Source organism: Rutidosis leptorrhynchoides, chromosome 4 (genome assembly GCF_046630445.1).
Source record: "Rutidosis leptorrhynchoides isolate AG116_Rl617_1_P2 chromosome 4, CSIRO_AGI_Rlap_v1, whole genome shotgun sequence".
NCBI classification, from domain to species: Eukaryota; Viridiplantae; Streptophyta; class Magnoliopsida; order Asterales; family Asteraceae; genus Rutidosis; species Rutidosis leptorrhynchoides.
The window spans coordinates 50,580,199-50,605,134 of NC_092336.1; the positions used below are offsets into that span (position 1 = coordinate 50,580,199).

General features: G+C 32.8%; 3 protein-coding genes across 4 annotated transcripts; 2 read left to right on the top strand and 1 right to left on the bottom strand.

Moving 5' to 3' along the window:
* The first annotated feature begins 8,753 nt into the window (after positions 1-8,753).
* Positions 8,754-13,060, top strand: LOC139839567 (protein ACTIVITY OF BC1 COMPLEX KINASE 3, chloroplastic-like). Its single transcript, XM_071829662.1, has 6 exons — positions 8,754-9,207; positions 9,521-9,748; positions 9,840-10,175; positions 10,724-11,466; positions 11,894-12,257; positions 12,655-13,060. Exons 1-6 carry the CDS (start codon positions 8,881-8,883, stop codon positions 12,781-12,783), a joined length of 2,127 nt encoding a protein of 708 aa, XP_071685763.1. The 5' UTR covers positions 8,754-8,880; the 3' UTR covers positions 12,784-13,060.
* Positions 13,061-16,560: 3,500 nt separating this feature from the next.
* Positions 16,561-19,741, top strand: LOC139840086 (uncharacterized protein At1g76660-like). Of its 2 annotated transcripts, none has more exons than XM_071830305.1 (3): positions 16,561-17,065; positions 17,806-18,841; positions 19,386-19,741. In XM_071830305.1, the coding sequence occupies exons 1-3, from the start codon at positions 16,988-16,990 to the stop codon at positions 19,550-19,552; spliced, it is 1,281 nt and encodes a 426-aa protein (XP_071686406.1). In that variant the 5' UTR covers positions 16,561-16,987; the 3' UTR covers positions 19,553-19,741. The 2 variants fall into 2 exon arrangements, with proteins under 2 accessions (XP_071686406.1, XP_071686407.1); XM_071830306.1 differs by having other exon boundaries at positions 16,563-17,056.
* An 857-nt stretch (positions 19,742-20,598) lies between these two features.
* On the bottom strand, positions 20,599-24,034 carry LOC139839757 (uncharacterized). Its single transcript, XM_071829907.1, has one exon. It carries the CDS (start codon positions 23,867-23,869, stop codon positions 20,804-20,806), a length of 3,066 nt encoding a protein of 1,021 aa, XP_071686008.1. The 5' UTR covers positions 23,870-24,034; the 3' UTR covers positions 20,599-20,803.
* Positions 24,035-24,936: the final 902 nt, after the last annotated feature.

The following is a 24,936-nucleotide window of genomic DNA, read 5'->3' on the forward strand; positions in this document are numbered from 1 at the left end:
ATCAATATTTTAATTCATTTTAATTGTCCAATGTTGATAGTCCTCAGTTGATAGTCCACAATTAGCAGTGTACAAATAATAATTCATATATAGTTTACTATATAATATTCGAATTAATTAATACGTATCGTGACCCGTATTTGTCTCAGACTCGATCACAACTCAAAGTATATATATTATTGTAGAATCAACCTCAACCCTGTATAGAGAACTCGATCATTACTGCATATAGAGTGTCTATGGTGATTCCAAATAATATATATAGATGCGTCGATATGATATGTCAAAACCTTGTATACGTGTCCCGACATTTAAAGTGTGTAAAATAAATAACAGGAATTAAATAACGATAAATAAAGTGCGTAAACTAAATAACAGAAATTAAATGACAATAAATAAATTTGCGAGAATATAAATTGCGATAAAATAAATTGCGATGATTAAATTGCGATAAATAAAATGTAATACGGAATTAACAGTTAGCTAGGAACAGTTAGTTAGGATTTTGTTAGCGTGGTTTCTTAATAAAATTTAATATTGTTAATTAGTCTGTTTCTAATCAATTTTTATTGTGTACATTATTTCTTCATTATGCCACTTGTTGGATTCTGATAGGTTAAAATCCAAATATGAAATTGAATTTGAATGAAAATAGTTATTCCTTGGTGAACGGATACGTATCTCGGTGGTTGTAAATAGGATAGTGAATAACTGTTGAATCAGATTCGAAGAATATACAGTGTAACTTATTAATGTGAAATTTAAATATTCCTCGGGTATTACCTACCCGTTAAAATATTTTCACCATTAACAGTTTGTACAAAAGAATTTTTAATTACAATCTTTTTGAAAACATATATACATATATATTTTCTTCAGATGAAATTAAGGATTTAATGAGTCAATATGATATTAAACTCATTTGATTTATCGTTAGAACAAGAATATATAATCTCTAAAACATTTAGAGATTACTTAATCGTCATGAAGAACGAAGATAATCGATGTAGAACGATACTTAGAACGATGATTATACTCGAGGTACATAATGAGATGTTGAGGCATGGATTGTTGATGGTACTGGTGCTGTTACTGATGGTACTGTTGGTGCCGGTGATGTTGCTGAAGCTGGTACATTTTGTACCATATTCTCCAGATTGATTACTCGAGAGCGAAGTTCGTTGACTTCTCCTATTATTCCAAGATGATTGTTGGTCGGAACGAGCAGATGAATAAGGTTTAGAATTTTAGATAGTATATAATCGTGACGAGCTACCCTAGAAATGAGGCTGAAGATGGTGTTTCGAATAGGTTCGCCGGTAAGTGTTTCAGGTTCTTCGTCAAGAGGTGGATTCGGTTGACGGAAGGGATCACCTTCTTCTTGTCCCCAATGATTAAGTAGACTACGAACCCATCAAATGATTTGGTTGATTCATTCTGGTGACTCTGCTTTCGGAGCTTAGTTGAAACTCCATATCGGAATAGTTATCGGAACCCTAAGAATTCGAATTGGTTGAGGGATTCATCTCGTACGATCAGATGAAGGATTTTCGATAAGAAATAGATTATATGATGTAGATTAGTACTCTGCAATACATAATTTACATATGCATATATAATACTAAAATCCCATAAGTTACGGAGGAATCTACAGAAAATGTCAGGCAAAGTTTACAATAACAGATACGCTAAGATATGAATTTTGTCTATACACTATTCATGCAGTCAATGCAGTAAAACGTGTCTAAACTAAGAATGATAAGCAAGTGATTTTTCTAAGAATGATAAGCAGGTAATTTTTGACACAAAATGATAAGCAAAACTTTTGACATGCAGACACGGTCGAAGTCCAAACTCACTAATGCATCCTAACGACTTATCAGTTAGACACACTAATGCAGACATGGTTCGCTAAGACCACCGCTCTGATACCAACTGAAAGGACCCGTCCTAATCCATCCGGATGAAGTCTGTATCGATTATAAACGATTCACAATAGTTGATTACATCGCGAGGTACTTGACCTCTATATGATACATTTTACAAACATTGTATTCGTTTTTGAAAAGACAATATTTCATTACATCAAAATTTGACGGCATGCATACCATTTCGTAATATATATAACTATAATTGACTTAATAATAATCTTGATAAACTCAATGACTCGAATGCAACGTCTTTTGAAATATATCATGAATGACTTCAAGTAATATCTCTAAAATGAGCAAATGCACAGCGGAAGATTTCTTTCGTACCTGAGAATAAACATGCTTTAAAGTATCAACCAAAAGGTTGGTGAGTTCATTAGTTTATCATAAATAATCATTTCATAATTTTAATAGACCACAAGATTTCATATTTCCATTTCTCATAAACATACGTCCCATACATAGAGACAAAAATCATTCATATGGATTGAACACCTGGTAACCGACATTCACAATTTGTATATAAGAATATCCCCATCATTCCGGGATCCTCCTTCGGACATGATATAAATTTCGAAGTACTAAAGCATCCGGTACTTTGGATGGGACTTGTTGGGCCCGATAGATCTATCTTTAGAGTTCGCATCAATTAGGGTGTCTGTTCCCTAATTCTTAGATTACCAGACTTAATAAAAAGGGCATATTCGATTAGATAATCCAACCATAGAATGTAGTTTCGATTACTTGTGTCTATTTCGTAAAACATTTATAAAAGCAGCGCATGTATTCTCAGTCCCAAAAATATATATTGCAAAAGCATTTAAAAAGGGAGTAAATGAAACTCACGATACTGTATTTTGTAGTAAAAATACATATGACGACTTTGAACAACTGAACAATGCAGGGTTGGCCTCGAATTCACGAACCTATATCATTTGTATATATATTAATACACAAATCATAATCGAACAATTTTATATTTTATCTTTAATTATATATTATACTTAATTAGTTTGTGCATATATTCAGATTGTTTAATATTATATATATTTAGTTATATTAATATATCTATATATATATTGGTTAGCATTATATAAAAAGATATCATTAGTTTGTTATATATAAGTATTTATATAACTATTGTTATTATGTTAGCTAAGTAGATATATAAACTATTAATATAATTATAATATATGTATTAAGTATATTTAAGATACAAAATAGTTATTTGTAACAAAATGATAGTTTTGATAATAATGATTTACTGATAATAATAACTTTTTTAATATTGATAATACTAATAATAATAATGATATTGTTAAATTTGATACTAATACTAACATTAATGATAATAATATTTATATCCACGATTTCTACGTTTATAATATTGACAATATTTTTAAAACTTGTATATTGGTAGTCATAATACTCATAACCCTCGTGTTTAATTTACAAACTAATGACTATGATTTCTTTTACATTAATTTTGTAATCCTAATCCTAATTTTCATGTATTCATATAATTATTAACATAGTAATAATACTGATAATAATATTATTAATTACAAAATGATACAAGTGTTAATTTTTAATGAAACTAATAATTAATTTTTCCTTTTTATTGTTTTCATAGAAATAATAGTAATCATATTCATAGTAACAATAATAATACTAATACTAATAACAATCAAGTTCATAATGATAATAATTAATATCTATAATCAATAACAATAACAACAAGAACAACAACAACAACAACAACAACAACAACAACAACAATAATAATAATAATAATAATAATAATAATAATAATAATAATAATAATAATAATAATAATAATAATAACAAGGAAATAATAAAAATACAATAGCTACCTCAAATGTAAGCCTTTCTAAAAAAATTGTCGCAGGCGGGACTCGAACCCGCGACCTCTCGCTCACCCGCACCAACTCTTTACCATCCCTTTGATCCCTCTAATCTGTTTTAAGGTCCTACACTATATTATATAACCCGGTATATTTCAGTTCACTTTCTTCTTCATTGAAATTTCCAATCGAAACAAGGACACATCAGAATTCAAAACTGGAACTATAATAATAACAGAGTAATATCATTTGATTATTTTTAATTGAAAATGAAAAAGAAAATAAAAAAAATAAAAAAAAAATTTTTTATTACAGCCTATCTGCTGTCGCGAGTTTTTTTTTAAAAAAAAAAATTATTTTCAATTTTTAGATCGTTTTAGAGGATTGTTATAACATGAATTGTGTTACAAATGGTTCATGAAAACTTTACGAATCCTTAATTTTAACAGAAACGATTTCCACAACTTCAATTTGATTCAAGAACACAGGTTTGACTTTTTGTAAAAAATACTTTGACTTCGAAATTCTCAATCAATAACATGAATTGAAACCTCAAATTTTGCAGATAGTTTACACATCCGATTCCTAACAAAACTGTATTTTTAGTTTTTAAAATTTATTCTGAATTCGAGCTTTTCAAATTTTGAGTTCAAGAACATAAACTCAAATTTTTGATTATGAAATTAAGATTGTTTTAGATAATAATTCCTACATGAAATATGTTCTAAATGATACTTGGAAACTTTCTGGATCATTAATTAAACTTAAAACATAAAGAGAAGTTCGAATTTTACCATGAACGATTTGGTTGACTTTTTAAATATGAACTTTGACTCGAAAATTCTTGATTGTTTCTTTGAATTAGCTTTTGTAACTTTGAAGAAAGTTTCAAGCAATGAATTAGAACGTTTCTGCATTTCCACTTTCCTTCAATTCGTTTCGAATCAAATCAGAGGTTTAATGGGTTTGAAGAATAAAATAAAATAAAAAAAAATGTCTGATGTTATTTCCAAGTTTTTGTTTTTTTTTGATTTCATATATTGACAGATGATTCATATTCATTGAATGGTTTATACGAAATTAATAATTGAACAAGTTGGTTGTGGGGTTACTAAAAGACTAATGGTTCCTTGATCAAAAGAAGAAAAGGCAGAAAAAAATAAAAATGGTAGGGATGTATATAATCACGAGTATCTATATATTTACTTTATATTGTATATTAATAATTTAATATTAATAAATAATAATAATAATTATAATTATATTAATAATATTACTAATGATATTAATAATAGAATTAATAATAATATCAAATAATAACCATCTTTAAGATAATACTAATACTAATAATAATAAAAATGTTAATAATGTTAAACAAAACAAAAAAATGTATTAGTTTCTAATAATAAGGATGATCATATTTGAACTTATAAAATATAAAAAAAAAATACTAATACTATTAATAGAATTAATTATATCATTAATGATATAATATCAAATAATAAAGTGTGATGGAAAATATTAATATGATAATACTAATAATAAAGATAATGGAAATTTTAGTAAGAAAACAAGTTTAAGTAATATTAATGATAATAAAAAAAAATGATACTAATCATATTGATACTAATAATAATGCTAATTATAATATTATTAATAGCTCTTCCCAATAACAATATTAATATTAATCAATATGATTTTACTACTAGTTATAATAGTATTAATATTATTAATGTTAATAATAATATTAATAACAATAATATATATCAATTCTCATTTCTTTTTATATAATAATAATATTAATACTGATATTAGTATTTATTTTACATAATTAATTTTAAATGTTTTAAATTTTAAAATTTCAAATTATTATAGATACTTACGTTTATATATATATATATATATATATATATATATATATATATATATATATATATATATATATATATATATATATATATATATATATATATATATATATATATATATATATATATATATATATATAATTGTTATTTACTAATAATTGTTCGTGAATCATCGGGCATAGTCAAAGGTCAAATGATTTCATAAAAATAGTTTAAAATTTCTAGAGACTCAACTTTACAAACTTTGCTTATCGTGTCGGCAACATATTAAGATTAAGTTTAAATTTGGTCAAAAATCCTCGGGTCATCACAAATTAAGCTTAAATGAAGGTTCCTTAGAAGAGGGCTATATAAGGAACCTAAGTAGTCCTAATTAGATAGCCATTGCATTGTAACCGAGTTCTAGAAGCTGTGGAATGTAATTTTACCGATTCTCTCTCATACCGAGTCTTCTTCCTATATATCGAATCTCACTCTATCTTATCTTTTCTCTTAATCTCAACATGATCTGACCTATCATGGAACATGCAACTTCGACACCCGTTAAAAACATATTTAGACTTGAAATACTAAACATATTATACACCGTTTAAAATTTTGTCGCGAATACTTTCAATCCCCATTATTAGTTTTCATCCAAACTTAACTGTTTTTAACTTACGGGCCCACAAAGTAGGCCCGAGAGTCATTTTGACACTTTACCTAAAATGACACTAAATTTAGTTAATGACCCAAATTCTTATCCGCTGTACCCGGGTGACCCACAATCATTCCGCAACTTTAAAATGACTTTATAAACCTGTTGGCAATTTCAAATTACAAAAACAATGTAAACGGGTCGAAATGGACAATTATGACCCAAATGGATTATAATCTTCCACTTTAACCAATATAAGTTACAAGGCTCGTTTCCAAAAACAAACAAAACCTGCCGATATACTTTACATAACATGGTACACGTAATACAATCTTTAAGAGGATTCTATAAACTAGAAACATAAAAGAAATTCGATGACATATACCTGGAAAACCCATTGTTAGGCATTTTATCGAACGGCTGTTCTTCCACTTTAAATTGTTCTACTTTAAATTGTTCTGCTTATATATGAACAAATAAAGCCATAGACATCAGAAAATAAATGTGCAATAAGTTGAAGACAAAATAAGCATATGCTAAAGTATACAACAGTTTTTCCTTCCAAATACTCGGATAACCTAAATGTCTTGGCTTCAACGTGTGCTATTAGTTGACAATCCTTGTCAAAACATATTGATTGGCACAATTGGTTGCACCTCTCCACAATCATTTGTATATGATCAAAATTAACTAGCCTCATTAGGTTACTACCTTAGCATCCTAGTTTGGTTAGTATTGTGTTTTCATATTATGGTGATGTAATATTTTCGTGAATAGACAATGGGGTGTGAATGTTTTTGCATGCCCTTGTTTTGTACAGTGAGTTTTAAAGTTTAGTAAATATACTTATTTGACTTTTTTAAAAAAAATGATTCTAGTAATTCTTTCTGGAAAATGATTTTTTAGCCTACCTTTTTGGCCTACCTTTTAACCTACCCAATCAAAAACAAGACAAATGTCATATTCCTTTTAAATACTCTATTAATTTAATACCATTTACACCACTTGTATTGTTTATAACTAGAAAAAGTACGGACCGCGCGTTGCTGCGGTTGTATTTGGGTACCTGTTTGTAGTATCACACGATTTATGTACAAAATGTGTACGTATGTTTACTACTTATTACATACATAATGTTGTACATTTAAAGATTTTAAAAACACGATATTTTAAAAAATGATATTTCTGAAAGTAACATTCTTTTCGCTCATTTTCTCTTTTCTATTTCTATCAAATCATATATTATCATCATGTGTATTTTGGTGTTTTCTTTAACTCTCTCCACAGAAAACATATATACCTAATGGCATGCGCGTTGCGTTCTTTACAAACTCATAAACTTACCGCTTGCTTTAGATATCCACTTGATATAATTAGTTGAATACAAAATGTTTCCCTTTAAAAAAAAAAGAAGCTCCGTTTTGAATGTAGTTAGTTGCGTTTTGTTCGTAAAATTATTTCGAGTTAAACGGTGATGACGGAAAAACGCAACTCGCGGAGGGGGAAAAGATAAATCCCATTAAAAAATTGGGTGAATTTTATTTGTTGATTATTATATTAAATTATAAAGTTATATTTTAACCCCTTAAATTACTCTTCATACGTATGTGTAATCCCTAAATAATTACAACATATACCCCTTAAGTCTGTATGATTTGACATTTTCTTCCCTTGGTCAAAACGGGTTACACATGTGTGTGATACGACCAAAATTTTCATTTCCCTTGGTCAAAACGGGTTACACATGTGTGTGATACGACCAAAATTTTCATTGCTGTTAGTAAATATTGAAATTGGGTATGCTAAAAAGGTGGTAAAAAAATCATTTTCCATTCTTTATACTATATTTTTCTTGTTATAGTTCTAACCTTTTTGACTACCACAATATTTCGTTATCTTAGTAAGTGAAACATTTAACCAACCCATGTGACATAGTATAGTTAATGGGAAACGATTTTGTAGATTACTTAAATTCATATGTTGATTAATATATGTCTAATTCGCATAAAAATTTATTCGTAAATAGACACAAATGTTAACACATTTTTTGTTATTTAATTTTTCTCCAAATGTAAGAGTATTTACATTTTTATATGTTTTTACGATGATTTTTTTAGCAACATTTAAAATATATGTATGATGTATGATATGTATGTATGATGTATGATGTATGAAACAAAATATAAATTTACGTGACTTATAAGAACATTTTCAAACATGATTAGTTTACAAGCACAAAATGATATATTTGAGCAAACTATTACTTTAAAATGTATGTATATCGTAGGATCTCTTTCCAATTGTATCTCTATTTTTATACAAAAGAATGCGACTATCGGGTAAACACGTATACCATATGAAACCACGAAACACCCCCTTCCATTTATATCCAATTATTAAAATTATTTAAATTTAAATTATTATATGTTTCATTTTCATACGACGATACTAGTCTGCAATTTCAACCAATTAAATCAGACACACACACCAAATTTGATTTCCGATTACTACCACCAAACAAACCATCACCAGTCCACCACCACCACCGTGAATAATACTAGTAACATTTAACAGTAATAATGAGTACAGTAACCCTAAATCCAGCTTCAACTACATCTCCCTACGTTCTCTACCGTAACAAACCACCGTCAACCACCACCGGACGTAAATGTCGGAACAGATTCAGACCGAAACCCTTATTCGCTGCCTTGGTTGAGGAAACTAGACCACGTGTTTTACCTCCGATTAATCAGCAATCAATTTCTTCTTCTTCTATAGTTCCGTCGTCTATGAGAAACAGAGCTGATGATTTACAAGCTGAATCTAAAGCATTGGCCCGCGCTATTAATGTCTCTGCTTATAGTCCAGAATTACTTAAATATAAATATGCAAATCGTCCGTTTAAGGTACTGTTAACATATTTGATGCTTAATTAAATTATTGTGCAAGTTGTGATTACAATTTTAATAATTGATTTGTAAATATAGACGGTTATTGATTGATGCTGATGAAGTTAGTGTGCAATTTATTGTTGTCTATGCTGTACCTAGAAAAACAGTGGTAATTAGACTAATATATAAGTTTGTTGATAAGATATATTACGGAGTATTAATGCTATAGATACTAATTTTGGTTTGTATGCGAGAAATTTAGCTATTAATGCATCTGTTTTTTTTTTTTTTACTTCTGATTGAGGTGTTGTTGTGGAGTGAAACATAGGTATTACAGAGGACTTTGCAAATTCTTGTTGGATTGGGCTCATTCGGATTGAAATTATGGATAGACCAGTTGCAAGGACAACTGGAACAGAATCAGAGATCAAGAGCTATTGAGTTGAGGGAGACTTTCACTAGGTTAGGTCCTACTTTTGTTAAAATTGGTCAGGGACTATCTACTAGACCCGATCTTTGTCCACCTGCATTCCTTGAAGAACTCACTGAACTCCAGGTAATAATATATCATTTGATTTTTATCTCAAACATGAAATGCAGAGGCATTTGGTTTTATGCTTGACGCTGTATACATGATGATTAAACAGGATGCATTACCAACATTTCCAGATGCAGAGGCATTTGCATGCATTGAAAGAGAACTTGGGATTCCACTTGATACCATCTACTCATCAATCTCATCATCTCCAATTGCTGCAGCCAGTTTGGGTCAAGTTTATAAAGCCCAGCTCAAGTATTCTGAACAATATGTTGCTGTGAAGGTGCAAAGGCCTGGTATCGAGGAAGCTATTGGGCTAGACTTTTACCTTATAAGGGGTCTAGGCTTCTTTATAAATAAATATGTTGATGTAGTTACCAGTGATGTTGTTGCTTTGATCGACGAATTCGCACGCAGAGTTTATCAAGAGTTGAACTATGTTCAGGTTGGTTTTCCTTACCAGGTTCACAAATAGTGCATACTTTTTAAATTTATTTTTTTAAGCGGTGTTTGAATGTTTGTCTTTGGATAATCCTGGTTGAAGGAGACAGTGTATGGTTATGCATTTGCTGTTTAAAGCTGTGATAATCATTTGATCAGTTATTATAAAAGAGTTTGGCAAAAATGTTAATGTCTGATTAGTTAATAAGTAAATACGTACAATGATCATCAAAAAGGGGGTACATCTTGTGTATAGCAGCAAATTTCTCTTGAATTTGGTTAAAGATTTTGTTAGGTGATTATATTTTGCCTTTCTGATTATCTGTTCTGATGTAAGCTTGTAGTTAGTACTAAAGAAATCATAGTTTTGTTGATTGTCTAATCACTTAATAATCAGATAACCAATAACACACCTAAAAACCAACTTTTCGGGTCCAGATCAGATTGTAGGCACAATCAATAATGATTTAACTAGTTTTAAAACGCAAATCTGAAAACGGGATAGTATAGGTTTATATGGGTTTGAATGTTAATTTTGACAGGTGTGTGCAGGAGGGACAAAATGCAAGAAGATTCAAAAAGTTATACGCCGACAAAGCAGAAGTACTCGTCCCCGACATCTTCTGGGACTACACAAGTGCAAAAGTATTAACTATGGAATGGGTTGAAGGAGTCAAACTCAACGAACAAGCCCTAATCGAAGGTCAAGGGTTAAAAGTCTTGGACCTGGTCAACACAGGTATTCAATGCAGTCTTAGACAGTTACTAGAATACGGTTACTTTCACGCAGATCCTCATCCTGGTAATCTATTAGCAACACCCGATGGTAAACTTGCTTTTCTTGATTTTGGTATGATGAGTGAAACACCCGAAGAAGCACGATCTGCAATAATTGGTCATGTTGTTCATATGGTTAATCGGGATTATGAAGCAATGGCACGCGATTATTATGCTTTGGATTTTTTGTCGCCTGATGTTGATGTGACCCCAATTGTACCGGCACTTAGAAACTTTTTTGATGATGCGTTGAATTCGACTGTTAGTGAGTTGAATTTTAAAACGATTGTGGATGGACTTGGTGCTGTGTTGTATCAGTACCCGTTTAATGTCCCGGCTTATTATGCATTGATACTTAGGTCACTTACTGTTCTAGAAGGTTTAGCACTTTATGCCGATCCTAATTTTAAGGTTCTAGCAGCTTCTTATCCGTATTTTGCGAAAAGATTGCTCACGGATCCAAATCCGTACCTAAGAGATGCCCTTATTGAGCTACTATTCAAGGATGGAAAATTCAGGTGCTTTTTTCTTACAAAGTTTTGTTATTAGAAGAACAGAAGTTGCAAAATGGGTAGATTGTTCGGGTCTTCTAACAAGTTGTACAAGGTTGAAATTGGTCATTGTATGGGTCAAAATGGGTTGTGTCTAGTCAAGTGGACCCATACGCAATTTGTTCATTACTAAATAATATATTATAAATCTGAATAATCTATTTCTTAAAATAAACTGTCTTACCGGACTCTAATTAGTTGTGTATGACATCAACTGATTTGACCCATTCAGCCCATTTGACGCTACCATTTTTAGCTTTGTTATTTCTTTTGACCCGTTTGAGATAAACAGAACCCAAGTTCTGTTTATAGGTAACTGGTTCAAGATTACCATCTCCATATGCTATTGACCATTGTCATCTAAATCTAAATGCTGAATGCTGTTTTCCAACAGATGGAACAGACTCGAAAACCTGCTTGTGCAGGGGAAACAGGATAGAGATTTTTCTGCAAAAGAAGCGTTACAACCCGTTTTGAAACTATTATTGGGTCCCGATGGTGAGGAGCTGAGGACGTTAGTTATTAAGGAGGCTATCCGGGTAACTGAAGCAATCACTATTGGAACCATGATCGATACATACAATTTAATTCCGGGGCCTTTGAAGACATTTTTTCCCAATGTGAACGGAATCGGTATGCCCATGACGGATGCTGAGTTGGCGAGCATGATGGAGCTTAGAGAACAAGTTTTAAGGATATGGGGGCTTTTACGGTCGTCAGATAATATTGACCCTACTATCCTACAACCAATTCTACAGGTAAGAATCTAAGAACTTAAGGCATGCCAAATATTGTCTTATCTGATTAGTTTCTAAAATAGCCATGTTTGTTCTACTGTCTACGGGCCCGGTAATTCGAAATACTTTTTGTTTTAATTTCTTGAACCATTAATTAAATAGTTATTGTCTTAATAAAGACTACATTACCTAGATCAAACATAACATAAATTGACCCATTTGGCTGTTTTTGTAAGTTTCTGTATATGGGTTGAATTTACCACCTCCACTGACATTATCCTTGCAACTATAATTATGCTTTTGAAAAACACCTTCAATGTGAAATACCAAGAGATAATTGTTTTTTTTTTTTTTTTTTTTTTTGCTTGCTTGATGGTGTCATAGTGTGTGAGCTGATGAGATGATTTAATATGATCAGGTACTTCAAGAACCCGAGGCACGAAATCTTGGAGGTCGAGTATTTGGTGGAATAACACAGCGTCTTGCTGCACGAATGCTGCAACAAGTTCTTCGCTCACCTACAACCGCTCGCCCAACAACTTCGTAGGAGATTCAACATAGGTAAATCTGTATGAGGATGATCAATATATTATAAATTTAATGTCCGGTTATTATATTCTTTGAAACTGTGGATAATAGATAATAGATATAGATTCAATAGATAATAGATGTAATGGAAAAGTTATACTGTTATAGTTTGATTGCAAGTTGGGGACATTCATGAAAGATAACCATTTATACAAATGAGTTGTACCTCATATGACATTTTGGGCATTGCCCTCCTAAATGGTTCTCCGGATAATAAACTAGGAACTTTTATTTTATTTGAAGTTTATGTAAAATGGCCTTGCAGGTCAAACACAAATTAACTAATTAGTACTTCTTGTCATGGCTAATAAGCAATCCTTTTGTTGTCACTTCATCGCCATATTAGTCTCAACATATTAAACTCATAACTAAACACTACTTATGATAACTAAACCTCTTAACATTTTAAAAAACAATGTTTTTATATTTATTTTATGAAATGCAAATTCACACACTCAAGACAAAACTTTTCACAAATATATACAAATGTCCACTCCTAGAAATGAACCTACAACCACGTACTTGGAGGAGTTAACTCAATACCTCTAGGTTGCCCTTTATTAACGTTTTACATTCAGTGTATACAAACACTAAAACACAAGTTAGAGCCTTCTTTGATGGCGTCACTATACCCCTCAGTCTCTTTCTAGCTTTCAATCTATATAAAACATAGTTAGCAGGGGTTCCTTAACGACAAGGGCTATTTTGTATTTCCGCTCTCTCATTCTCGAAATAATTTAAAACTAGTAGACCCACTTGTTTTTACAAACATCTACCATATGTATAACTAAAACTCCCATGGCTTCGCTATGGAGTATTGGTTCCTACGGTACCATCTTCATGATGGAGAAGTTAAGGCGAATACCTTAAAGTAAACTTTAAAAAATAGGGAGTATAAAAATAAAAGTATAGGTTTACATGAAATTGCACCGCAGTTATTTAAATATTGTGAATGATCACTATGTAAAATTTTTGACAAAATTGCTTAAATAGTCCGCTTATTATCACTTTTTCGCTCATTAGGGCTAAGGATATTGTTGGGAATATATAATGACTCTAAAGACTAATTTTGCAGTTATAAATTGAGAGGGTTGAAATGAGTAAAAAAGTAATAACAAGGGGACTTTTTAAGCAATTTTGTCAATTTTTTTCTTGCAAATCAAAATTGCTTTCCTTGAACATACTCATATACTCATCTTTTCTCGGTTTAACTTTTAAATCCCAACTGCATATTGCGAATTGTTTTCTATATGTTACTTATGAGCACTGTTGTAAATCTCCCGAGATCTCATTTTTAGAAGGCAACCGAGACTAGATGTTCATCTCCCGAGATTTCTCGGTCAACGGGGACAAACTTAGTCAAAGCCACGATTTCTCGGATTTTCTTGCTAATTTGTAAGATTTTCATGTAAAATTCGTAATTTCTAAGATTTTCTCGCTCAATTCTCGGATATTTTTGTAAAATCTCGTAAAAACGTATATAAATATACATATATTTATGTTTTTATGTATATTTTTATCTGAAAAAACTATAAAGTCAACGTAAGTCAACGTCCGAGATCTCCCCGAGATTATTCCGAGATGCCGAGATCCGAATTCTCCAACCTTGCTTATGAGGTGTTTGAATTCGCCTTTTTTTAAAAAGTTTTCATTTTTATCGGTCATAAAAGAAATCAAAAAAGAAAAAAACATACCAAAAGATTCGAAGAAGGATAATGAGTGAAAATCTGCCCCAACAAGTCCTCGACCGTTGCGAAGCCTGAATTTAATGCTCTGATGTTGAAAGGCAAGAGGCCATGAATCGAACCTGATCGAAACAATGTCGTCGACGGACAAACTTTCCCAGAACGTCGACTGCAAACGAAGGATAGACAGGCCCCGGTTCCAAGGGTTGAGGATGATTATTAATATTAATTGATTATCACATTTTAAAAATGAATTTACTCTAGAGTGTTTGCCGGAGACTTTGAAGAATCAATTATCTACATTTTAGAAGCTTTAAAACGTGATATACCCTTAAAATTAAAATATACTTTTACTTTTGTCACGTTTACTAATACAGTTAAAACTAATTTACCAATCAATTTAAAAAATTGACTATTAGATTACTACATCATCAAATATCATAATTAAATCCGAACATTATTAATATAGAATACATTTTTTTTTCAACTAAATATTTAATTTTAATCATCTAGATTACAAAAACATTTTCTAAACTCAAATTCAAACATAATTTTAGGATACATTTGATAAAACTGAATGGTTTAATGTTGAATGGTTCATAAATTGAACGATTCAAAGTCTCCTAATAACTTGGTTGTAAATGAAAATAACTAGTAAAAGGCCCAGGCCTGCTTTGCTAGGCCAAATTTTCGGGTTGGGTCATATATAAAAAAAAAGGGATGATGGGCTAGACAAAAAAAAAAAAAAAAAATGTTTAGCCTGAGATTTGAACCTGCATCCCCATGCAGCTGTAACATAGGGCAAACCACTCGGGTAACGTTGCACTTCTGTATTTTGATGGAATAGGGCAAACCACTCAAGTAACGTTGCACTTCTGTATTTTGATGGAATACAAAGTAAATATCCACTGAATTGCCCGATTTTAAAAAGCAACCACTGTAGCCACTATTCATTGGTTTTTACCCTTGTTTTTGAGGTTTATTACAATGCGGTCCTAATTAAACAGCGGCTATTGTGGGATTCTTGATTGAATATATACAAGTGGTAGGTTAGCCGCGCGGTGCCGCGGCGCGCTAATAAAAAATTAAAAGGTCCGAAAACGCTAATAAACATTAAAAGGTCCGAAAAAACAGTTGTAAATATTCAAACTCATGACCTTGAGGAAACGATTGCAAGACACTAACTATCCGAGCATATATCCATTTGTTGTAATGGTTGAAAACCGTTTGTATTAATTTACTCAAAAAGGTGTTAAAAAGTAAAAAATAAAAACACATATATTGCAAGATTGGAACTCACGAACTACATAAGGAGTGAATGAGACTAACCACTCAACCATACACGCATTTCTTATTATGAGTGAAAATAATTTATAATTATCTGCTTAAAACAGTGTAAGAAAGTCAAAAAGTTCACAACTTTACCCCTCTATTTGGATTTAATTACCAATCTGGAATAATTAAACAATACCGATTTAATTTTTTCTATTTGAATATATGTATAATATAATATGTTTGTTAATCATTTTGAAAGAACGATATTAATTGAGCAAAATCAACTTATAAACGTGTTAAATGCATTATAAATCAATATACACGTTTGTTAAGTGCTTTAAATATGATTTGAGGAGTATTACAGATAATTTAGAGCTTTATGATTAATAAAATGTTTCAACTTCAAATAATATATTATTAAATGTTAGATCATTCAACGTAATATTTCGAAACAAACACACTAAATACATAATCGTTCATGATTTTTAGCGTTTAAAGTTCAAAATTAAGAGGTAAAGAAACCCGGTCCAATTTCCGTCGTTTCTATTTTTCTAAACAAAAAAAAGGCACAATTATTTGACACGCGCGAATACACAATATACAGTGTTTGTTCTCATCTCCTTTTGAGGCCAAATAAAACCAAAGCCTGTTCTCATCTCTTTTTCTACTTTCTTTTCTCATTTGTAGTATAACCATTACTCATACTCAAATAAAAATTAAATTAAAATTAAATTTAAGAAAAAGTAATAATAAAAATTTACAAAAGGATCACAACAAACAATTACAGTGGCAACCCTTTAATTCATCTTTGATCATTCCCATTTTACTTGTACTTTTTTTTTTTTTTTTCTTCTTCTCAAAACCCTAGACCTCATTGGGTCCCCAAAAGTTGATAAAGTAATCAAAAGCAAGCAGCATCACATCCATCCCTAATAATCTTCTTTAGTACCCATTTCCCAATTTCCTAATTTTTTTATTAATAAATCTTTCATCTTTTTTACCAAATCTATAACCTGTCAGCTTCTGCTCCTCAGCTCAAATACTATGTTGTAACCACACTCACTCACACATACATATACATACACATTTGCACCCAAGTATTCAGTCATCATTCATCAACTGGATGTAAATCCTTTTTTTATTTTTTAATTTAAAATCTAGGTTAAAAAGGGTTTCATTTGATCGATTGATTTATTAGCTGAAATGGCTTCAGAGCAGAACAGATTTCTGCTGCAACATCAGCAACAGCATCAACAACCACCTTCTTCCCGGGTAAATTTTGTAAACCCTAGATCCTTACCTCATTTTTAGTTATGTTAACGTTAATCTAATTATGCTGAATTAATCATGTACTTGTTCAGATCTGTTTATATTAATTACTGTTTGTAATGTACTCTATACTCAATTATATTGTACTACCATTAATTATCTTCTTTCAGATCTACATTCTGTTTGATGATACTTTTATAAAATTTTTAAAAAGTTATAGATCTGTTGCTTCTGTCTTAGAACTACTTAATTTTTACTGTACAGATACTTTGTAGCTCAAGAAATTAAAAATTGCAATCTAACCCCCAAAACAGGAGTATATGCTAAAAACGCATGAGTTGTTTGATCAGTATATTGAAAGTGAAAATCATCTGAAACCCCATTCTAGGTTGACTATAGGGGTCAAACAGTCAATAATTGGAAGCTGGGTTCAAATTATGGAGTTACCTATTTAGGATGCCTATTCCAGTATTGTATTCTTGTCTTAATTTTAAGTCTAATTTATTATATTTAATAATGGAAGGTCTTATGTAACACTTGTATTGCAATAATACCTAACTAACAAGTATATTATTATGTTATCTATAATTACTTGAATAACTGGTTACCTTTTCATTGGAGGGCGATATTGTTCCAAATAAATTCATGTTGCTTTATACGTTGTAGGCTTTATCTTCTTGCTGACTAAGTTCAAATTCAAGAATATATAAATAAATAAATAATAATGACGTTTTTGTTCAATCGTGTTGCAGCGAAAAAGATGGGGAGGCTGTTTAAGTGGCTTATCTTGTTTTGGGTTGCAAAAAGGTGGAAAACGAGTGGTCCCCGCATCTCGTATGCCCGAAACCAACGCAACCGCAAACCAACAAAATGCGATTCAATCTACCGGTTTAACCAATCAGAACAACTCGGTTCATCCGTCACTATTAGCTCCACCATCTTCACCCGCATCCTTCACCAATTCCGCCTTACAATCAACCGCCCAATCACCAAACTGTTTCTTATCTGCAAACTCTCCGGGCCCGTCTAACACAATGTTTGCAACCGGGCCCTACGCTCACGAGACCCAACTCGTGTCCCCACCCGTCTTCTCAACCTTCACCACCGAACCATCAACCGCACCTCTTACACCACCACCCGAGTTAGCCCATTTGACGACACCCTCATCACCCGATGTCCCGTATGCACAGTTTTTATCTTCTAATTTGAATCTTAAAGGTCATAAGAATAATTATATGAACGCAAATGACCTTCAAGCAACGTATTCTTTATACCCGGGTAGCCCGGCTAGTACGCTTAGGTCACCGATATCACGAACATCTGGTGAACCCGAAAGAGATTTCAGCCCGCAATGGAATCCTTCACCACCTTTTCAAGAAAAAGGATCGGATGCCAAGTTACCGCAAGATGCTAACTTTTTTTGTCCCAAGACGTTTGCGCAATATTATTTGGATCAATCTTCGTTTGCTCAATCGGGTGGTAGGTTAAGTGTTTCTAAAGAATCGGATGTTTATTCCAACGGGGTTCAAAGTAGGCAGAGTAAAGCGTGTAAACAAGATATCGAGGAATTAGATGCTTATCGAGCGTCTTTTGGGTTTAGTGCTGATGAAATTGTTACGACGGCTCATTATGTAGAGATTTCTGATGTTATGGATGAATCGTTTTCGATGATGCCGTCTGGGTCTAATAAGATTCACGAGGACAAAAACGTACCAAGTCTTGTTATTAATGAACGGCCGAGCCCAAAAAGTTGCAGGAGTGGGCCAAGTTCGTGTGATGCTTTAAAAGGTGAATAACATTATCCAGCTGTTTATGCAAAATTAATACCTACAAGAATTTGAATCCATCTGGGTTGAGTTTGTTATTTAAAAAGGTGGCAACTTTTCGACCCATTTACTTGGGAATGGGGTTGATTCAGGTTATATATGATATCTGATGGGTCAAACAAGCAAATAAAAAAGGAATAATTATGTCACAAACGAGTCAAACGGATAAGTTCACTCTGTTTGAAAGTCATCTAAAATACCTTACGCGTAAAACCTCAGTTTTGTTTTTTTCTTCTGAAAACTGTTCGTGGTTAATTTACTTGAGTTTGTGTTGAACATAAATTGTTTATTAAAAAATTGTGATTCTTTTGCAAGAAGTTTTTTTGCATGAGCCCAACTGGTTAACCCGTGCCAAAAACCTAGTGGTTTTAATTTGTTTTCCAAACCTGCCTGCCCCGCTCATTTTGATCTGTTTCCAAATCTTTGTGTTTGTGAAGCAAAAACGCTTACTTTCAGTTTCCAGGATGTTTAATTGATATAGAAATTTTTTTGGGTGGTGAATTTAGATGTTAGAGAACCTTGTTTAACGGATGATGAAGACATATTTTCAAAGATGGGTGGTTCTTCAAGAATGAATGGAAAATATCATCATGGGTCGAATTCAGATGCAGAGATCGAGTACAGAAGAGGGAGAAGTTTGAGAGAGAGCAGAGGAAACTTGAAATGGCCATGAAAAAATTGCACAGTTGGTTTCTGTATGTATGTATGTATTTATATTAATCTGCTTGCTTGCTCTATCTATTTCTGATCCTTGCTTAAGAAAGAAAGCACCAATGGATGCTTGTGTTGTCTATTGTTATATGATGATGTTTTTACCTTTTTATTCATGTAACTATTATGAATTATGATATTATATTATGTATGTATCTAGTAAATGTCCATTTGGTTAAACAAATGAGATGGAAGTATGACTATTTTGTTGAATTACCCGCAAAGGAGTCTCATCTTGTAAATAATATTTTATTTTGTATTTATAATTGGTATGAAGCATGATGTAGCTTCAAAGGCCTCAGCAGTACACTACACTACCCATTCGACAAGTTTCTTTTCTTTATTTCTTTTTTGTTTTCTTTTAAATATACATAAGGTTCAAAAAATAAAATATTGATAACCTAAATACTATCAGGGGGATCATATTGTACGGCATATAGGGTGAAAACGAGTCAAGCTATCTGCAAGTTGCTTGAGCGCTGGATTCATTAAAAACACGAATCAAGTTATTCACAAGTCATTTGAGCTTGATTCATTAAAAACACGATTTGAGGTGAAGCTTACTAGTTTGAATAAACAAGTTCGGTTACTAAAACGACATTGTCAAAAGCCAAAATGAGACGAAATTGAGCTCTATGAACTTGAACAATCCAAAAGTTGAAGAAATTCAACTCCACTCGTTCACACTCGTAGGCGTAGAAGATAGTAAACACAATTAACTTTATTTTAATCAATCCTTGATTTTTAGGATCTTGAACCCTGGTTCGGTTCTTAAACCTGGGTGGCCGTCAATCTTGTTTATGTAAACATTAGGCCTAGAAATGGCCAGGCCAGGTTAGGTTCTTTGGGAATGGATTTGGCCAAAACTTAGACCAATCCACTGCTTTAGCTCATTTGTCCAACTCCACGTTAAATGTTCAAATCATCAGCATAATACAGAATATCAGGATCTTGAATATCCGTGTTCTAAAAAAATTGCATTTAACATAGCTTGGTTGTAAAACCGATTTTAAGATGATAACAGTAAAAACATGATTTTCAGACGAAACAGTAAAAACAAGGTATAGACAAATCCAGAACAGACCCGAATCCTTCTATATATTTCATGCACAGTAAGATAACTGGTAAAATGGAAACTCCAACAAAAATTGAAAATCATGCACAGTAGCCACCGTCTATTTATGTGCTAATGCAAAACTGAACCAAAGAAATATTAAACCTTGCGAGCCAGCGTCCTCTGTTTTGTAGCATGTTGCACCACTTTTTCCTCAACTGGGAGACCCTTACGTCTTCTAACTCCATCAATCAGTTTCCTTGCTGTATTCTGTAAAACACTCGAACCATCTCCAAATTCTTCTTTTTCTTCTTCAGTTTTCGGTACAAAAAACGGATCTTCATCAAGTGCTTCCCAGTGACTAAGAACAAGAAGAGCACTCGAAGCCCCAGAAGTCCATCTTCTTAATTCATCAGCAAAACCAAAACTTTCAGCAACTGGCACATAAGCATGTACCGTAAACAATGGTGACCCTTCCTGCATTTCTTCCTTCAAGATTCTCGCACGTCTACGGGCCAACACAGCGTACATAGGACCTAAATACTCTGTTGGTGTATTCAGTTCACAAAAATACATTCCTTCAACTATTCTAGGGTTCTTTTGAAGTACAGCTGCTTTACATGCTTCTTTAACAGCTGTCATAACCTGCCCTGAAAACACCCCGTATTGATCAGTTTGTGCTTGCTGATGAATAGCTTCTGACTCACTAACAAAGGGTAAAATAGAAGCTTCAACAACAAAAGCTAGACCCCACATGGGTTCATCACATAACGGGCCAGATGCAGTGGCTACTTGGAACCCTGATAATACACTGCTCCTGAGACTCTCAGCTTCTTCATTCAACGATCGGGTTTCACCACTTGTTACCAAGTCATCATTTTTCATCTCATCTGAAAAACCCAATCTTTCAGAAACATACGGGGAACTTGTTATAAAAACAGAAGAAGAATCTGAGTCTTTTGTAGTTATATCTGGAAGAAGAAGCATGTTCGGACCAACTTGTCTGGGCCCCAATGCCCAAATTCTCTTTAAAAGATTTTTCCACATAAGTTTATATTTTTCCTTATCTTTATCTGCATTATTAATGTCTGCAACTTCACTTTCTATGGCATCCCATATGCGCTTTCTTAGCGATTCAACTGGATGTACATCGTCTTGACCACCTGAGCTAGATTTAATAATGGCTTTACCAGCTATGATATTTTCAAGAAGATCAGAACATTCATCTAGTAACTTAGTAAGTGCGTCAGGAAGTTTCAAAACGCGTACACGAACGATACACCTACCATTTGGTGTTGTTCTTTCAATAAAGTTAGAATTTCCAGTTAAAGTTTTCAACTTTTCAAAAGGATTTAACGTTTCCCCTTCAATGGTTTCTCTAAATGAAACAAGAGGTGGTGAAACTTCCAGATTTACCTTTGCAAACCTATCTTTCAAGTCTTTAATACATCTTTCCAAATGAACTTCACCTGCAGCAGCTAACACGTGTTCCCCTCTAGCAGAAACACTAACCTCTACAAACGGGTCGGCCCGGTTCAAAAGCCTAAGCCCTTTCATAAGTGCAGCCATGTCAACTGGATCAGACGGTTCTATAGCCACTTTTAGAGTTGGTGACACCTGGAAAGTCATACTTGAAAATGGCCAGCAGTTTTTTGTCGATGAAAGAGTTGCACTTTTAAGTATATGTTGACCCAACCCTCTAATGGCAACAATATTTCCAGCCCGAGCAGTAGCAACTGGTTTTAATCCTTGGCCCATCATCAGATACAAAGAATTCAATTCAGTTTCTTGAATATGCTTCTGCATTGAATCTCCCGTTTTAAGGGGATCATACAAAGCTGAAAGCACAAAAACCTTCTGACCCGCATGAAGAACCCCACTAAAAATCCTCGCAAATGCAAGAAAACACTCTTCGCTATCTCCACTTCCGCTTTCTTCTGCATAGTTGTTCAAAATATCGCCATTTACATCTCTTTGAGGTAGCATTTTTATAGGAACTGCAAACATTTTAGATACAAAAGCCACACATGGTGATTCAGGATTTGAATCACAAGCCTCGACAGATTTCCGTACGAGCTCAGCCTCAGCAAGCACATCAGGGTTACCACAATCATTATCTATTAGTTCTCTTTTAGGGAGCAAACGTGACACCCGAAACGACTGTGCAGTAATAGGGTCTGGCATATGCTTAACCACCATAGACAATATAGCATCTGATAAAGGAAGCCACCTGCTCATTATAGATTGTAGAACAGCTTTTGGATCCCTATTTTGTAGTTCACGAGCAGGTACAGACAAATTAAATGACTTAACCAATTTTTCAAGGATTCCTTTATCTCCATTTGTATCCAAAACTGCATTGTATACCTGCCATAGTGGGTCGAGGACAAACTGCACGAACATAGGTCGAGCCTTACTTCCAGCAGCCAATCCCTTCTTACCCACAATCATTTTCGTTTTTGAAATAAAGTATCGAGGGCCCCACAACGCCTTCTGCAAAGTAGTGGAACTAGCCCCAAGTCTAGAAGCATAAAACTCGGCGAATTCACTAATACCAAACCCCCACCCATCCAACGCACAAACAAACACAACGTTTCCCTTTTGTGGTTGAAACGTATCTTCTTCATCATCCTCTATAAACTCCTGATTCTCATCACCCAATTCACCAGTCGGCCCAGCAAGTATCGAATCAACATCTGATAAATACTTTTCTGACTTATACGCGCTAACAATCCCATTAACCTCATGAACAATCCTCTGTAACCTATTGTACGCCTCCATAGGACTCATCTTCAATTCAACAATCAGCCTATCAATCTTATTCAAAACTAAACAAGGTGTAAGCTTTTCAATCCACGCCTGACGCAAAACCGCATGTGTTTGTATATGAACACCTTCAACAGCATCCACTAAAACCAAACCACCATCACTTAACCGTGAAGCAGTTGAAACCTCACTACAAAAATCCATATGCCCCGGTGAATCGATTAGGTTAATCGAATGACCTTTATATTCTAAAGCAATAGACGAACTTTTCATAGTTATCGCTCGTCGTTGTTCTTCATCTAAGTAATCCATAAACCTAAGTCTACCAGCTTGTTTTGGATGTAAAACACCACCGCCAGATGATGCAATTAGGTGATCAGCAAGTGTTGTTTTGCCATGATCAACATGTGCTAATATACATATGTTTCGTATGCACTTACAATCATACGATTCATCCATTGATATTGATATAAATCTATATATTATGTATGTAATGTAATAATGAATTGACAACAGCAGTATTTGATATCTACAAAAGGAATAACAGAACTGCAATGTAATTAGGGTTATGCAAGGTTCCGATTTGTTACCTGATTTGATGAGATAACAGGTGAAGATTGCTTGCGAAAAGAGACTCGAAGAACAAAATTAGGGTTTTGAAATTTGAAGAACGGCTTAATGAAACTCGATAGCTGGTCTATGCTAAATCTTAAATATATTGGGCTTTTTTAGGTCAGCGTGATATCCAAAAATTATCAACGGATTTTATATGTAACCTTAAGCCTTAACAACTTACGAGTGATACCTAAAAATTTCAAAGTGTTATAATTCAGTAGGCTTATAACTACCTTTAGTGGTTTGATTCTTGATGTTATAATTCAGTAGGCTTATAACTACCTTTAGTGATTTGATTCTTGATTTAGAATACTAATAATGAAGTGTAAGAACAAAGATGATAATGGAGAGAAAGAAAGAAACACTTTGTAAGTGTGAGAAATGGTGCAAGTTTAATGCTTGCATTCATGAGTATTTATAGCCTAAAATCTCAATATAAAAATACATACTTTGTGTACCAAAATTGACTATATGTATACACCAAAATTGACTATCCATATCTATATTATTATTATTATTATAACACTCCCCCTTGGATAGCAATTTTATTTTGTTGAAGATCAACTATAAATTACTGCCTCGTTAAAAACCTTGCTAAAGAAAACCCAGTGGGAAAAAACTTTAGCTAAGGGAAAAAGAGTGCAGCATGGAGTTGACTCCCCCTCAAGTAGACATCGCTTCAGCTGTTACATCTTTTGAACATGTCTCATGCCAATGTTATGAACGTGTGTTCTGAAAATAGCAGTTGGAAGTGCTTTCGTGAAAAGATCAGCAGAGTTTTTGCTAGATTGCACATATCTCATTTCAATCTGGTTGTCCTTAATGAGATTTTGACTGTATGAGAAGAATCTAGGTGGTATGTGTTTTGTTCGGTCACTTTTGATATACCCTTCTTTCATCTGTGCTATGCA